At 30.9% G+C, this 17,409-nt stretch overlaps 1 protein-coding gene across 1 annotated transcript in view; it reads left to right on the top strand.

Annotated features, from left to right (window-relative positions):
• Positions 1-3,798: 3,798 nt before the first annotated feature.
• Positions 3,799-17,409, top strand: part of LOC114326530 (uncharacterized) — a 56,229-nt gene continuing 42,618 nt past the window's right edge. Inside the window, exon 1 of the mRNA XM_028274925.2 lies at positions 3,799-3,937. Coding sequence (XP_028130726.2) covers positions 3,823-3,937 — 115 coding nt within the window. The 5' untranslated portion in view covers positions 3,799-3,822. The remainder of the gene's footprint in view (positions 3,938-17,409) is intronic.

Raw genomic sequence — 17,409 nt, forward strand, 5'->3', positions numbered from 1 at the left:
CCTCTTAATACGGTCTGCATTGTATGTATTATTGATTTCCAAAAACCCGTTGTCTCTTCTTAAGCTGTATTCTATCTAATTTGCAGAGAAAGTTAAGAAACTGTAAAAAAAAGAATGTGTGTGTACTTTGTACGCACGTAAGAAGTTATACTTCTATTATATGATTTAAACGAAATTAATATACTTTTTATTTATATTTTATTTAAATATTAAACTAATTTATACTTAGTACTTTTCAAACAATTTTATTAAAACAGTGCCAAAAATTAGAAAAATAAAAGAATAAAACACACACAAACACATTAAAAATGCCACAAATGATTTCTGAACATTAATTGTCGGAAATTTTTTTAACTAAATACGTATTTTCTGAAAATAAAATTATATAATAAATATACTTACAATCATAAAATGTATAAAAAAAATAAAAAAATAAAAGTTTTTATTGGGATTCGAACCAGCTATCAGCGCGGTTGGTATATTGGGGTTCATTCGCCTTAAACGCTTCGTCACGGAGGCAATGTGTCATTATGTGCGAAGATCGACTAACTAAACGGATTAAGCTTTTGACATTTTTGAATTAAATTAAATTATTTTGATTTTGAATTGAAATGATTTAGAATTGAAAAAATACAACAAAACATAGAGTAAGAAAACAATATATTAGGTGAACATTGATAGAAATTTTGATGGTAATCAAATTATGTAAATAAAAGAATTACATACTATGTATTTTGGTAGGTTCAAATAGGTAGGTACCTATGATACATTTACAATTATTACGTACCTGTTGCTTTTAAAAACTATTTAAATGTCACTACAATTATATAAACTTTTTTGTTTCTGTCCTCACAACAATAAAACTAATATATTCTACATTTGTTTATCTTCATATTGAACAATTATTTATTATTGACAGATCATTTTAACGCCCAATCAGAGCTCGTATAACGACTAATACCATACTGTCGGTGTGCGCATGCGCGCAGATCAATATAAATTCACCCTCAATCTCAATCGCGCCTAAAGAAGTATAACTTCAAAAATATTTTTATTTTATAGAGGCAAAACCAATAGGTCATTTAAGGGCGTAAGGGCAAAATTTCGGCTTCAATGCTTTTTGAATTCATTCATTTTTTCGAATCCTAAGAAAACTAGTATATATTTTTGAAAAATTAAACGCAGAATGAAATATTACATATTAATATTACAAATATTACAATATTACAGGCCCGCCCCCTGGGGATTTTGCCGCCCTGGGCAAGATCAGCGACCGCCGCCTCTCCCCCTTGGTATACCCAAAAACTCAAAAATTTCACCATGGCTCTTAATTTGCTGAAATCTATCACTTAATACATTAACGGTCTATAATTTTTAAATAGAAGTCAACTTTATATCGTGTCTCTGGATCTAGGTCCATACTTTCATCTTCAGCCTTCTTTCGAATTCTCAGTTTCTAACTTTGATGAGCCCTTTTGCGTCTGTCAAATAGTCCTGGAATTTTAAATCACCTCCGAGAGACTTAAAATGTATTTCCTATTTTTCTAATAAATTGATAGCTTGATACGCTCCCATATCAATACTCTGCATATGCGACTACGTTAATGTGAAGTAAAATGCCATGCCATATTACCACAGAGCAAAGAAAAGTAAAATCACGGATTTGATTTGCCAAACAGCTTGCCTCATGAGCAACCATTTTATCGTTGTTTTTATTCACGGTGATTTCTACAAGAGCATCGTAAATTTCTTCAATTTGGTCTCTAATGGGAGTACCTAATTGCATCAATTATTCTACTTTCCCATATAGTTTCGGACAAAGGTTTCAATGTTAGGCTAGAAATATGATTTTTCAGCATAGTTCAACGTTGAATAGATGCTGGCTGAGAAAAAGTTGTAAATTTTGTCACTAAGGAAAAGAAAGAAACTGCAAACTGTGAGGCTTTAGCAGCATCGTTCACGACCAAGTTAACTGAATGGCTAGAACATGAGACATAAAAAGCTCTAGGATTCATTTTCAAAATTCTGTTTTGAACTCCAAAGTTCTTCTCTTCCATGCTTGCCCCATTATCATACCCTTGTCCTCTCATATCTTCCGAAGGGATTCCCAGTTCATTCTGGGACTCTGTAACTCCCAAGCCAGTGGTTTCCACTACAGGCACAAATCCACGAAAATGCTCTTCAATTTTAACACTTTGTGAACAAGAACCTAAATCGACAAAATGTACAATAATAGTCATCTGTTTCACCCCAGCAATATCAGATATACAATCTAAAATTATGCTATAATACTTTGCTGATTTCAAAAAGTTTAAAATTTTATTTTTGATTTGGTCATGGAGGAGCTGAATAATTTCGTTTTGAATACGTTTTCCCATATAGTGATGCTGCTTGTTACTCCCATTAGTTATTCTCCTAATGTGCTCTTGTAACACAGAATCAAAATTTTTAAAGAGCTCAAAAAGCTTAAAAAGTTAACATTGTTTTGACGAAAATGTTTATCAGAATCGCCCCTCATTGGATGACACTGATGTGCTAAGAACTGTATTATTGATATAAGTCGTTGTATTACATTTTTCCAATGACCAGTTTCTGAATTTAGAACTTTTTGTGTTTCTTCATCGATGAATTTGCCCGATTCTAGTCTAATTGCTAGTTCTACCCACTGTCGCTGTAACTGTAGATGAGCTGGAGACTTAGCGCGGCTGGAAAAATCTTCAGCCATATGTTTCTAATTATTATATCCATTTTCAGTAAAGTTAATTTTAAGTGAATTTCAGTGCATTTAGTTTAGTTCTGATCCTACTATTCTTATGCGATGAAAAGAGGCGGTGTTTTCTATTTTCCGTCGAATTGCAATTCCGAACCTTGAATTGTTATTGTTTCACTTACTTAATTCTCGTTTTTACAGTTGCATTTTTGCCGCTCTTTTCCATAATACTGATTTATTATAATATTAAAAACAAGTTATTATTTCTTTAATTTCAAAAATTGGCTGTCCTCTAAAATTTGCCGCCCCTGAATTGGCCGCCCTGGGGCCGGGCCTGATTACATTGTTACCGAAGCCAAAAGTCTCTTAGAATAAACAAAAAGTTTCTTTTGAATGAGATCAATTAAAAATCACACTAAATTTTCTCTTTTTCACCCCCGTAACCTATTTAAATAAACATTATAGAAGTGTTCAGGACTTTCGGCCTTCGGTATTTAATAACATAATCGTTCATCCTACGTTTAAATTTTTCAAAAATACTAATTAGTTTTCCAGCATTCGAAAAAAAAATTGAATGCATTTAAAAAAACATTGCAGCCGAAATTTTGCACATACCCTCTTAATAGGTGTATGGATTCATTGAAATGTCATGAAACAAATGATGTAAAAAAACGAAGAAAAAAAGAAAAATCATGGAAAAATTGGGTGAAATAGTAAAAACGAAAAATATGATGTCATTATAATATTAAAGATAAGGGTTTTAAGAAACAGTCTCATTTTTTTATCATACGACAATCCCAGAACTGCTAAGGTGATCGCTTTTTAAAGTCACTCTTAACTCTATCTTTTTTTAGCACCAGTAATTAGTAAAGAAATGCATTGTACGCGATACCTATTGTCCAACCCATAAATTAAAGTATTCCAGACAATGATTTGGAGAATTATTATTTTTTACCGTCTATTAAATTAAAAGAGCAACTACAATCACACCCTGGACATGGAATCGATGAGTCGGTGCTGCCTATTTAAGCGCCTATCTGAGTAAGAGCTGCTCAATCCGAGACCAGTCTGCGACAAGTGTTGTGACCCTTGGGACCCTTGGACCTTCCAGAATGAAGCCTATGTTTTACTTGCCGAACGACTGGTGGTTGTTCTTGTACTATGTGTTCACCGTGGCTGGGCTAACCAACGTATTGGTGGGTATATTCAAGGGGAGATCTTATGAGGGTGAGTACCATATTTATTTTTGAAATGATTTTTTTTTAATTGTTGAGTTGAGCTATTTCTTAACTTATTAAGTTTTTATTATAGCATTTTTTAATCATTTATCTATTTTTATTTGTGCAAAAATATTTACCGGCAAACCAAATTTTAGTTTACGAGATGTTTTCTGTATTTGATTAATTTTTGATAGCAATAGTGAGTTAGTGAAAATTTTATTTTTAAATCATAAATTTTTTTCTACCTGAATTTTTTGTTAATTTGTGAGTTGGGCGTTAGCTTAACTTAATAAATTCTTATTTTAACCTTTTTATAATTTATCTGTTATTTATGCAAAAATAATTACCGGTAGGTAAGACAAATTATTAAAACATAAGTATTTTTGTGATTTGTTTAATTCATTTGTTAGTTATAATTATAAAGTAGGTTTAGTAGATCGAAAAGCCTTCATTGCTTATGATAATCTTTCTTATAAAATCTTATTTTCAATTCATAAACATTTAGATTTTTTTTGTAATGTTTTTTAATTCGTTAGTTGAGCAATGGCTTGACTTTCTAAATTCTTATTTTAACATTTTTTTTATCATTTATATGTTTTTTTATGAAAAAATAAAAACCGGTAAGCCAAATTTTAATTTAAGTAGGTACAAGAATTTTTAGTATGTATCAGATTAATTTATTTTTTAGTTAATATAATAAACTAAAGCTATAATAGCATTTATTTTGTATTTCAGGCATGTAAAATATTTTCAATTTATAAATTTTGCAATTTTGCTATAATATGATTCTTTTGTTAGGTTGTGAATTAGGCGGCAGCTTGACTTAATTAATTCTAATTTTAACATTTTTTTATCAATTATCTGGTTTGTTTTGTGCAAAAACAATTACCAGTAACCCAAATTTTAGCTTACATGTACTTTTGTATTTGGTTTATTTATTTTGAAGTAAGTAAAAATAGTATATCAAAAAACCTTAAGAGCTCATGAGAATTTTTTAATAAAATTTATTTCTATATGTACTTTTATAATTTGTTAATACACTTTGGGCCAAAATTAACCAGCCACCTTAAAAATGGGTAATTTTTGATGTCTTATATCTTCTACACCTGTTGGCCGATTTAATTGATTTTTTTAATGTGTTATAGCCTTATTTCTTGAGAATATCGTTATAATAATATTGTTCCTAAACAGGTAATTTTTCATTGTATAAAGGGTGTCGGAATCAAACAGTTTTTTTTTCCTTAAAGTTTGCATCACCCTGTGGAATATTCTAGCATTTGTAGAATACTGAAATTAAAACCTAACTATATCCTCAGCTTTCTCAACATTTTGTTTTTTGATTGATTCGCTTATGTTGGATAATAAAAAAGTTAGGTGCTTTAACAACTAGACATGTTTTTTATCAATGTTTTTAAAAAATTTTGGCAAAGTTTAAGGGTTAATTCTGCATGAAAAAATAATGACAGTTTGCTTTATAAACTTATGTCCGCAAATGCTTCGTTTCCGAAATATTGGGTTTTGAAATTCTGGATCTCGGAGGTAAACTACACTATGTCATTTCGAGCAACTGTGCTTAGCGTCTGTTTGCAACAAAGTTTAGAGCACTTAGAATGTTAATAAAAATCTGATATATGTCATAATGGGCTGATAGACAATAGGTCTATACTTTAATGATATTATATAACCAATTTCTATAATCCAACTAATAAAACAAGTGGATCAAAAAAACTTGTTCAAAAAAACACCATGTCGACATAGGTAGTGTAGTTTACCTCCAAGGTCCAGAATTTTTCTGACAAACTGACGATTTATTTATTGCTTTAAAACCGGTGGAGATATTCAAATGCAATTTGTTGGGTTTTATGAAGCAGTTATTACATATTATTTGATATACAATTAAGAAGTTAATATTCACCATTGTCGCGCATACGGGTAATATGAGCCATCATATCCGTAGGGTCTAGGACGTTTCATCGTCGCCGTTTCGATGCCGCCAGTTCATCGCCGGCCGATTCATCGCCAGTCAGTTAACAGCTATCTGATATATTTCCGAATTTTCGAAAGTTACAATTATTATTTATTTTTAGTATTAATTAGGTCTAGGAAATGCGAGATATGACGGCGATGAAATGGACTGGCGATCAACCGGCGGCATCGAAACGGCGGCGATGAACCAGCGGAGATTGAAACGTCCCATTCCGTATCCGTATGCTCGCCAGCGGTGAATATTAAATGTTTAATTTTATGCCAAAAAATGTGCAATAAATACGTCTTAAAACCCAACAAATTTCATCCCCTGTCTCGGAAACGAAGCATTTGCGGACATAAGTTTATAAAGCAAACTGTCATTATTTTTTCATGTTGTAATTATATTTTCATAAAATTTTTTAAAAACACCCTGTCTTGATAAAGAACATGTCTAGTTGATTAAGCATCTAACTTTGTTTATTATCCAACATAAGCGAATCAATCAAAAAACAAAATATTGACAAAGCATGAAGCTATAGTTAGGATTTAATTTCAGTATTCTACAAATGCTAGAATATTCCACAGGGTGATGCAAACTTTAAGAAAAAACAGTTGGATTTGTACACCCGGTATACTTTCAAGGAATAGGGCTACAAGAATATGAGGCTATATTGTCAAGCAATAAGGCTATAATATATTAACAAAATCACTTAAATCGAACAACAGGTTTAGGAGATATAAGACATCAAAACTGATCCATTTTTAAGGTGGCCGGTTAATTTTGGCCCAGAGTGTATAATCAATTTGTTTCTATAATGTTTTTTGGTTAATTTGTCCCTTAGGCGGTAGATTGATTCAGTAAATTCTTGTTTTAACATTTTTTTTATCTTTTATCTGTCTTTTTTTGTGCAAAAAATAATTGCCTGTAAGGACAATTTTAATTTACAAGTATATTTTGTATTTGGTTAATTTATTTTTTAGTTATTATTATAAAGTAGAATTAGTAGATCGGAAATCCTCCATAGCTCATGAGAATTAAAAATAATAATTTTCAATTCATAAAATTTCTATATGATTTTTTATGATTTATATTTTTCTTTGTGCAAAAATCAATTACCGACAAGCCAAATTTAAGTTTACAAGCATTTTGTGCATTTAGTTAATTTTTTTTAGCTCTTATTAAAAACTAGATTTAGGTACTAGGTCGAAAAAGCTTCATCACTCATAAGAAATTTTTCTTATTTTATTTTATATTTTTTCAATTTTAAGCTTTTTAAATATTTTGTATCGTGCGAAGGCATGTACAATATATGTTTTAATTATTTATTTGAGGACCTATTGGGTTGTGAAGAGTAGGTTCTAAAACCAAAAAAAGTTAAGTAAAGTTTTCCATTTTAGTGGGTACTTTCCATTTTTAATTTAATTTTCCATTTCCAACAGTCGTTTTTTCCGATTATAGCGCGATTTACCCATAATTCGAAAAAATGTTTCAAAAAGTTACTTATTTTACGTAAGGAATCCGAATCTGCAATAAAAAATGGGGGCTCCTATTTAAAATTTTAAAGTAACTCCCCACCCCACCTCCGTGGGGGTCGTGTTTGCTGCCATTCGATAGATTTTTCAAACATATAGGGCTTTTCATCGATTGTCATTTGTTTCGAGCTTGTGTCATATGTCGTATAATCCGTGTATATTAATATTATACACAGATTATACAACATATGACAGAAGCTCGAAACAAATGACTGTGAATGAAAAGCCCTACTCAATAAGCTTATTTTTCAGTTTTTCGATCTGATGTTCATTTCGCGAAATATCGTCATTTTGATCGTGTTTGGTATCATTCGATAGATTTTTGACAAATATTGAGCACGTATTTTTTTGTTTTTAGATCTATCGTTCATTTCGCGAAATATTCGCTTTTTTCTTGTGAAACTTTGTGACTCACCCATTTTCTTACGCCCCGCCCAAATGGTCAGATTTTTTAATTATACACTGTTTTGCATGTACTTAACTTACCTTATCTTAATCTGACGATTTCGAGTTTTTCTAAGGATATATTTTTTTTGGCCCCCCTTAACAAATTCCCTGTGTTTAGAGCCAATATATGGTAGAGATACATCTACAGTTTACCAGGTTTCTCCCCACATGATAATCTGACGCGCTCGAGTTACTGCAAAAATCCCCGCTTAGGCTCCCCTACCATTATGAATTATGTCTTAAAACAAATATTATCATTCTCTTTGATTTTGGGTCGGCTTCCCTAATTACGTTTCCCCATAAGTTTCTATCTTGGGTCATACAAATACCAAACCCCTTTTAGACTTGGCTAATTATCTCTCCATAGGTCTTCTTTAGCCTTCCTCTTCTGCTCCTCCTACGAATTTAATTATTTCTCTTTTTTTCTTTGTCCAAATATACCATTTTTTTATCCGTAAACCAAATTATAGTTTATTATAGTATTTCTATTAGATTAACTAATATTTATTTTTAATTATTATGATTTAGTACAGTTACAGTACACTCAAAAGCCTCCCGCATTTCAATCTCCAACTTTTTCGGTCGGTCCATACCTTCTGTTTTAAGGCTGTATCTCTCATTATTCTTTTTCTCCATTCTAATGCTGGTCTTTCTCTTCTTCTTCTATTATTACTCTAGGCTAATTAGCAAAATACAAGAAAAAGTTATTTACCAGCAATTTTATTTCTGAAATCGAATCTTATGATTGTATATATTAATAATATAGGTATGCAAATTCCGCAGATAGTGTGCTACTTTTTTATAAACAAAATGGTGCCCGAAAATCGTGTTTTTTTCGATTTTTTGCTCTATAACTCCAAAGATTTCAACGTTACACCAAAAGCACCCAAATAAAAATTCACCGTAATTAAATTCTGCATACAGACGTGTTTTTCCCGATTTACTTCGACGAATATTTTCCCCGGAAAATGCGGGTTTTTCCAACAAAATCTTTAATTTCCAAATAAAATTTTAAATAAGTAATTTTTTATCAATAATTAAAAAAATCCTGAGAAAAAAGATTATAATTCCAGAAGCCGATGAAAATTGAATCAACAGTTTAGCAACAATTGACTTGTTAATTAAAAATTTACAGTTGCTATAATAACCACAATAATTACGATACATAAGAATAACTATGATTTTTGTATAAAAAGACGCTGTACCTATCTATTTCATTTTACAGAATTGAAATTGGACTATTTAAGCGGCCTCAGAAATATTTTAAAATTAAAAACAATTTTTTGGCTTATATATAATAGAATATCTCGAGAAATATTATAAACAAATAGAATATCTCGAGAAATATTACATTAAATTAAATCATGAAAACGGTATTGAAAAAAAAAGCGGCAGGACGTTTTTTAAAAGAAAAAACGTTTAATTGTGATGAGTGGTTCCTGAGATACAACCGGTCAAAATTCACCGGCATTTACGGCAAAGACATAAACATTGGGATCATAATTTTCAAACCATCACTATAATAAAAACTATCGATATTACCAAAATTAGTGAAAATTACCAAAAATTGCAAAATTCTAATCAATAATTAGGTTTAAGAAAATGTAATGTCAAAGTTCAAAATCGGTATACGTTAAGAAAATGCATTTTCTCGGCTTTCCATAAACCAATTTTCTTCACTCTTTTTTTTGTTCCCAAGTAACTCGAGTAGAGCCATCTAACTAACGCATTATTAAATGTCAAAGTTGCTTTTGTTTTGTTATGATAAATTAATTTATTTATTATAACAAAAATTACTAATTTGTTTAAATAAAGATTGTTTAAATAATTATACATCTTTAAAATCAGAATATTTGTGTTTTAACGTTAAAAGGTACACTTGTAGTAAGTTTATCTATAAAAAGTCTGCAACTGGCAAAAATATGTAGTTTTCTTTTCTTATAAATAAATTAATGTATTATAACAAAACAAAAGCAAGTTTGATATTTAATAATGCGTTAGTTAGATGGCTCTACTCGAGTTACTTGGTAACAAAAAAATAATGAAGAAAATTGCTCCATGGGAAGCCGAGAAAATGCATTTTTTTAACGTATACCGATTTTGAATTTTGAGATTACATTTTCTCCAACCTAATTTTTGTTTGAAATTTTGCTATTTTTGGCAATTTTCACTCGTAATATCGATAGTTTTTATTATAATAATATATGCTATGAGTATTTTAAAAACATGACAGTTGGTGTGGAGAAAGAGGACAAAAATAAAAAGGTGGTGGTTCCAAAATTATGATCCTATTGTTTATATATTTGCCGTAAATGCCGGTCAATTTTGACCGGTTGTGTCTCAGGAACCACTTATCATAATTAAACGTTTTTGCTTTTAAAAGAAGCGTCCTGCCGCTTTTTTTCCAATACCATTTTCATGATTTAATTTAATTTAATATTTACCGAGAAATTCTATTTGATTATAAGCCAAAAAATTGTTTATAATTTTAAAATATTCCTGAGGCCGTTTCTTCTTCTTAAAGTGCCTATCCGTTCCGGATGTTGGCGATCATCATGGCTATCTTGACTTTGTTTACCGCAGGGCGGAACAGTTCAAAGGTAGTCGTGTTATACCACTTACGTAAATTTTGAAGCCAGGAAATGCGTCTTCTTCCCGGTCCTTTTTACCATTTACCTTCCCTTGGAGAATCAGTTGGAGAAGGCCGTAACGTTCTTGATTTCTCATTACATGTCCTAGATGTTCTAATTTTTTTGTTTTTATGGTTATGACAATTTCACACTCTTTCACCATTCTACGCAGGACTTCCACATTGGTAATTCGGTCAACCCAGGATTAAGATGCGCCTATAACACATTTCGAAAGCCTCGAGCCGATTCATAGATGCAACAGTTAGTGTCCATGCCTCCATTCCGTAGAGCAGAACGGAGAATATGTAGCATTTCAACAGACGGTATTTTGTTTTTAATGCTATGTCTCGACTGTTGAAAATGGGCTCATTCTAACGTATGCTGTTTTCGCCCTTATTATTCGCTGTTTAATTTCTGTTGAGTGGTCCCATTGGCTATTTAAATTCGTACCCAGATATGTATAATGTATATTGTGCTCAACTCTTTCGATATTCTGTTGGTTGATTGTAAGTTGAGCGTTTAGTATTGGTTTCTTACTAATTTACTAATTGTCATAAATTTGGTCTTCTTTATGTTAAGAGCTGGTCCGTATCTGTTGCCGACTTCTGTTATACGATTTGTTAATATCTGTAAATCATTGAGATTATCGGCAAAAACTATGGTGTCATCTGCATATCTAATGTTATTCAACCATTCACCATTTTTTGATACTCCTTTGGCACAACCGTCTAACTAGTGGCCGTTTAACTAGTCCAATTTCAATTCTGTATAGTACGTTAGATAGGTACAGTGTTTTTATATAAAAATCGTACTTATTCTTATGTATCATAATTATTGTGGTTATTATATCGACCGTAAATTTTTAATTAACAATTCAATTGTTGCTAAACTGATTATTTAATTTCCATCGGCTTCTGGAATTATAATCTATGCGTAAAGAGCGTTTATATTACCAAGTTATTTAATTATTGATAAACAATTACTTATCTAAAATTTTAGTTAAAAATGAAAGATTTTGTTGGAAAAGCCCGCGGAAAAACATGTTTCTATGCAGAATTTACTTACGGTGAATTTTTATTTGGGTGTTTTTGGTGTAAAGTTAAAATCTTTGGAGTCATAGAGCAAAAATTGAAAAAAACACGATTCTCGGGCGCCATTTTGTTTATAAAAAAAAGTAGCACACCATTTGCGGACTTTGCATACCTATATTATTAATATATAGAATCATAAGTTTCGATTCCAGCAATAAAATTGCTGGTAAATAACTTTTCCTTGTATTTTGCTAATTAGCCCAGAGATTTTTAGAAAAAACAAGTAATGAACCTGAGATCATTTTGGATAAATATTTTTATTAATTCAATGTAGCTTTTATATAAAATAAACTGTTCTCGCAGAAAAAACGCTTGAAGTGATTTTTAATGTCAATTACGAGAGCCCAATCAATTTTTTAAATAACATTTGTGTCAACTCGACGCTAAAAAATATTTTAATCAGATAAATATCAAAATTCGTTTTATAGACAAAGGGTACAGGTTTCGCGTATTGTTTTTGAATTTTGCCATAATTAAAGTCAGTTTCTATAGGGCTGTTAAATAAATTAACGTTGCGCGATTTTTTTCATTTTTTACATTTCTCATGCCTCACAGAATTTGGTGGTTTTGAAAAATGGGCTCTAACAATGGAAATTCCATAGTAGTCTAGTCGCAACATAGGGGGTCCCGTGGGCACGTTTAGGTCGCCGCGAGTTGATGGTGGTATTATAGGTTTTTTGGGTCGCTGAATCCAATGGAAGTGGTCTGGAAGCCCAAATGTGGTTCGTTTAATTGTTATTAACAAATTATGGTAACAATAGGTGTTTTCAGGAATTATTAGAAGTTTTGTAAATAAATTGATAGTGTTAAGGTCTTCTCTGATATATTTTTGGTCGCTGAATCGAATGCGACTAGTCGCGATTGTTCAAAATGTGTTCTTATCTTGTCAACAACAAAATAATTGTTTATTCGCCAAAAAACTCGAAATGCGTTATCTACAGCAAGTTTGTAGTCTTTTTCATAGGATTTGTATATGCCAAATCGATTGTCACTAGTCGTGATAGTTTAAACAATGTTCCGAATTTAATATTAATAAATTATTGCAAAAATAACGGTTTATAGTACGTTTACTCACGATTTTTGCTCTAAATTTAAAAAAACCGCTTGGAATAACATGAAATTTGGCATGGTGAACTCGAACTCGAAAAGAACTCGAAAATTATTGACTTAATGAAAAAACTGTATAGAACAAAAGTTGCTTAGAATTAATCATTTTATCCACTTCTTATTTTAACTTATTTTAAAGGTTTGTTTTTCAACCATCAAAATGGGGTGAAACTCACCCCCAGGCTATAAGCAGACTCAATCCAAGTGGTTTTTTTAAATTTAGAGCAAAAACCGTGAGTGAACGTAGTATAAACCGTTATTTTTGCAAAAATTTATTAATAACAAAGTCGGAACGTGGTTTAAGCTATCACGACTAGTGGCAAATCTATTTAGCGTATAAAAATACTATGAAAAATACTACAAACTTGCTGTAGATACGCATTTCGAGCTTTTCGGCGAATAAACAATTATTTTGTTATTAACAAAATAAAAACATATTTTGAGTAATCGCGACTAGTCGCATTCGTCTCAGCGAACAAAAATACACCAGAGAAGACCTTAACACTATCAATTTATTTACAGGGCTTCTAATAATTCCTGAAAAACACCTAATTTTACCATAATTTGTTAATAACAATTAAACGCACCACGGGACCCCCTATGTTGCGACTAGTCTATAGCGACCGAATCAATCGCAGTGATAAACTTGAGAATCGTAAAAAGTGGCGAAAATCTCGAAGTGTTTATTTATTTAGCAGATTTTTTACCTCTCCTTACCTTTAAAATATATTATTTTGGTTTACGTCGATAGGATACTCTTATCAAAAAAATTTAGAAAAATCATATCGAATTTTTGCCGTTGAGTTGATAAAAATTTATTTAAAAAAAAATTATTTCCCACTCCCAGCTGTGTGTAAAAGTAGTAATACACATTTTTGTTGACAATTATCTCAGCTACACTATTTCCCTTTTTTAGGGGGCCCGGGGTTACAAATATTTTTGCGTCTTTTTTTGGTTCCCAAAATTGACATTTTCAGCAAAATTTAGCTCGTTCATATTATTTTGAGAGGTTCAGCGGCATTTTCGTATTTGACGATTGGACTATGCACTTCTATAATAATGCTATTTTTTTAGCATAAGTATATAGCACTTACTTAGTTATTTATTTTTCTTATTAGCTGGAATTAATTTTTGGAAATTTTATGTTATCAGATCATAGACATAATAATTATCTTAACAGTTTCAAATTATCTAAACTTACAGTGTAATTTATCGTTAGTAGTCAAAATACAGCTTAAAATATACAGTGCTAGTCAAAAGTCCGTACCCCTCCTCGTAACTTTTGAACGGTTATACCTATAATAGTGAAATTTGGAGGGAGAAAATAAACGGACGTAGGCTTCTTAACTAGTCATGACAGGTGACGTAATAGTGACAGATGACATTACAGAGCCACTGTGACCAATAATTTTAAATAGGACCTTATGGCAAGTGATACCTCCTTTGAAAGGTATTCAAAATACCTATTCAGTCATACTAATTTTTTTGGGTTTAAGTTGATTTTGATTTTAGTGAATAAATTAAATAAATATAATATTGTAGTTTCGCATTTAATTAATAAAAATTCAAATGTCCGCCTATGGTTTTTTTGTCAAAAAAGTTGACGTTATTCAATTCTCTGGTAGTTTTTACGTCAACCTCAACCTTTTTGATAAGTAACCATAGGCGAAATTTTTAAATTTTTATTAATTAAATTCCAAACTACAATTTTATATTTATTTCATTTATTCATCAAAATGAGCTTAAAGTCAAACAAAATTAGTATGGCTGAATAGGTATTTTGAATACCTTTCAAACGAGGTATCACTTGCCATGAGGTCCCATTGAAAATTATTGGTCACAGTGGCTCTGTAACGTCATCTGTCACTATTGCGTCATCTGTCATGACTAGTTAAGAGGCCTACGTCCGTTTATTTCCTCCCTCCAAATTTCATTATTATAGGTGTAACCGTTCAAAAGTTACGAGGGGGGTACGGACTTTTGACTAGGACTGTATATGCTGGTAACGCCGGCCGGGGCCCCACAGTGTCAGTTAAATTTAATACCTAAATAGTAGTCGGCTGAAGTAAGATTTTTCTCAGTACTTCGAATAATCCAGGTATCCAGGAAACTTGTTTAGTTATTGTAAACCTATAAGAAGAAAACCTAACTGTTTGCTGTAATAGGCTATTGATTATGTATTTTAGAAAGGAACTACAACGTTAACGGGGTTTTATAGAGTCAATGGACCTCTATGTATGAAAAAACCGCGGAGTGCTACCATTTAAAGGGGTGCGTTTTTAAGAAAGGGGTGAATTAGTCCCTAGGCACAGGGCGAATTAGAGTGAGTTCTATTCACCTTTGGTACAAACATGTCTACAGAAAAATTGTTACAGGTTAAATTTACTATCGAAATGTCACATTTTAAAGTCAAAAATATTTTTTTTTACAAAAATATATTCAAAAGAAAAGCAAGAAAAAAACACGAAAGGAAGCATTTTTGTTTCTTGCCCTATAACTTTTTTCCACGGGGATATAGGTATATGCATTGCTTAACAGAAAAAAAACTTCCATCCTTGCTATTTAAAATGGAGTTTGGTGTAAGTCTGAATGATTTATAGTTTCCAAAATATGATTTTTCAAATTTCGCCACTCACAACAATTTTGGGCGATTTTCCTTGTTACTTCGCAAATATTGTTTTGTAACTTTTTTTACACAGCTTTAGGTATATGCAATGTTACATTTAGTAGGAAGAAAAGTCAAATACCTTTAAAATGGTCTATCGTAGAAGGCTGTATGACTATTTTTAAGTAAGATATGGTTTTTCAAAATTTTACACTTTTAATGACTTTTGATATATTTTACGTTTATTTTTAAATTTCTCATTATAACTTTTTTATTGTATATTTAGGTATACACATTGTGCAATAAAAACGAAAGCTTATTTTCTTTGCTTTAAAATGGTGTATTGTAAAAAATTCTAGGTCTATTTTTAAACAAGATGTGCTTTTTCAAAGTTTGACATATTATACACATGCAATAGGTCACACTAAGTTGGAACCATATGGAAAACTTTTTATTATTAACTTTATGAAAAAAATTATTCTTTATAAAATGCTCTGCATAGTCTAAAACCTAAGATGTAATCATCAGATATAAAGTTTTATCAATAGTGTACGAGGTATGTTAAAAAATATGAATTTCACTCAAGAGTAAAGTACCCTTATATTTCACAATATCGAAAAGTGTTATTAAGGAAAGTTATTTGGAATTAAAAATTATGGTACAGTATGTAATTATACTCTTCTAATTGAAAAAATAAAATTTTTTAAATTTTTTCTCAAATTACGGATACCCTTGGATATCCTACGGATATCTTGTTTAAAAATAGTCCTAGAGGCGACTGCAATACACCATTTTAAAGTAAAGAAAATAAGCTTTTTTTATTCCAGAACGTATATACTTAAATGTACAAGAAAAAAAGTCATATTGAGAAATTTAAAAAATAATCATAAAAAATATCAAAAATCATTAAAAGCATAAAATCTTGAAAAAGCACAACTTGTTTAAAAATAGACGTACGACCTTATACTGTAGACCGTTTTAAAGGTAATTGAGTTCTCTTTCTACTAAATGTACCACTGCATATACCTAGAATTGCGTAGAAAAAAGTTACAGAACAATATTTGCGAAATAATTGGGAAAATGATTAAAAAATTCTGTGAGCGGCAAACTTTGAAAAATTCTCTTTTGGAAACTGTATATCCTAGAGTCTTCTACCAAACCTCATTTTAAAGAGAAAGGATGGAAGTTATTTTTTGCTGAAGCAATGCCTATACCTATATCCCTGTGGAAAAAAGTTATGGGGCTAAAAACAAAATTGCTTTCTTTCGAGTTTTTTTCTTGCTTTTCTTTTGAATGTATTTTTGTAAAAAAAAATACTTTTGACTTTAAAATATGATATTTTGATAGTAAATTTATCCTGGAACAATTTTCCTGTAGAAGTGTTTGTACCAAAAATGAATGGAACTCACCTTAATTCACCCTGTGCCTAGGGACTAATTCACCCCTTTCTCAAAAACGCACCCATTTAAATGGTAGCACTCCGCGGTTTTTTCAAATATAGATGTCCGTTGACCATATGAGACAATAAAATCCCGTTAACGTTGTAGTTCCTTTTAGCTTTCTTATTTTGAACATAATCAATAGCCTATAAAGAGTTCGGAGCCATTTTTAAATTATTAACAATTTAGTATAAAAAATGCGATTTTTTAATCATTTCACACCCAATTAAAAAGCTAAATAGTTAACATAAAATTACGGAATTTTATTTTTTAGAACATTGAAAAAGCTTCAAATTGTCCATTTTTGAAATTTAAAAAGGCAATTTGTTCCTTTGCACACTGCAAAATAGTGCAAAATCGTTATTTGTTAATACTATTATTGACATTAACCTAGAATTTTGTGAAGTTTCCCCCAAACGTAGTTATTTGGGTACTTGGACGAACTCCCAAAATTTCAGAACAATTCATCAATTAGTTTAAACCTTATTATTCTATTTGATTTCGCAGAGACTTATTTTTTTTTCAACAACATTAGTCAGAAAACAATATAAACACGGAAATTCTACGCTTATCAAATGAAAGCTTAGAGATAAACTGTCAATATTTGATTTGGCACCGTCAGCATTGTCCTATCTTCATTAATTTCTGTCTTATATTAT

The sequence above is a fragment of the Diabrotica virgifera genome, chromosome 2 (genome assembly GCF_917563875.1).
Source record: "Diabrotica virgifera virgifera chromosome 2, PGI_DIABVI_V3a".
NCBI classification, from domain to species: domain Eukaryota; kingdom Metazoa; phylum Arthropoda; class Insecta; order Coleoptera; family Chrysomelidae; genus Diabrotica; species Diabrotica virgifera.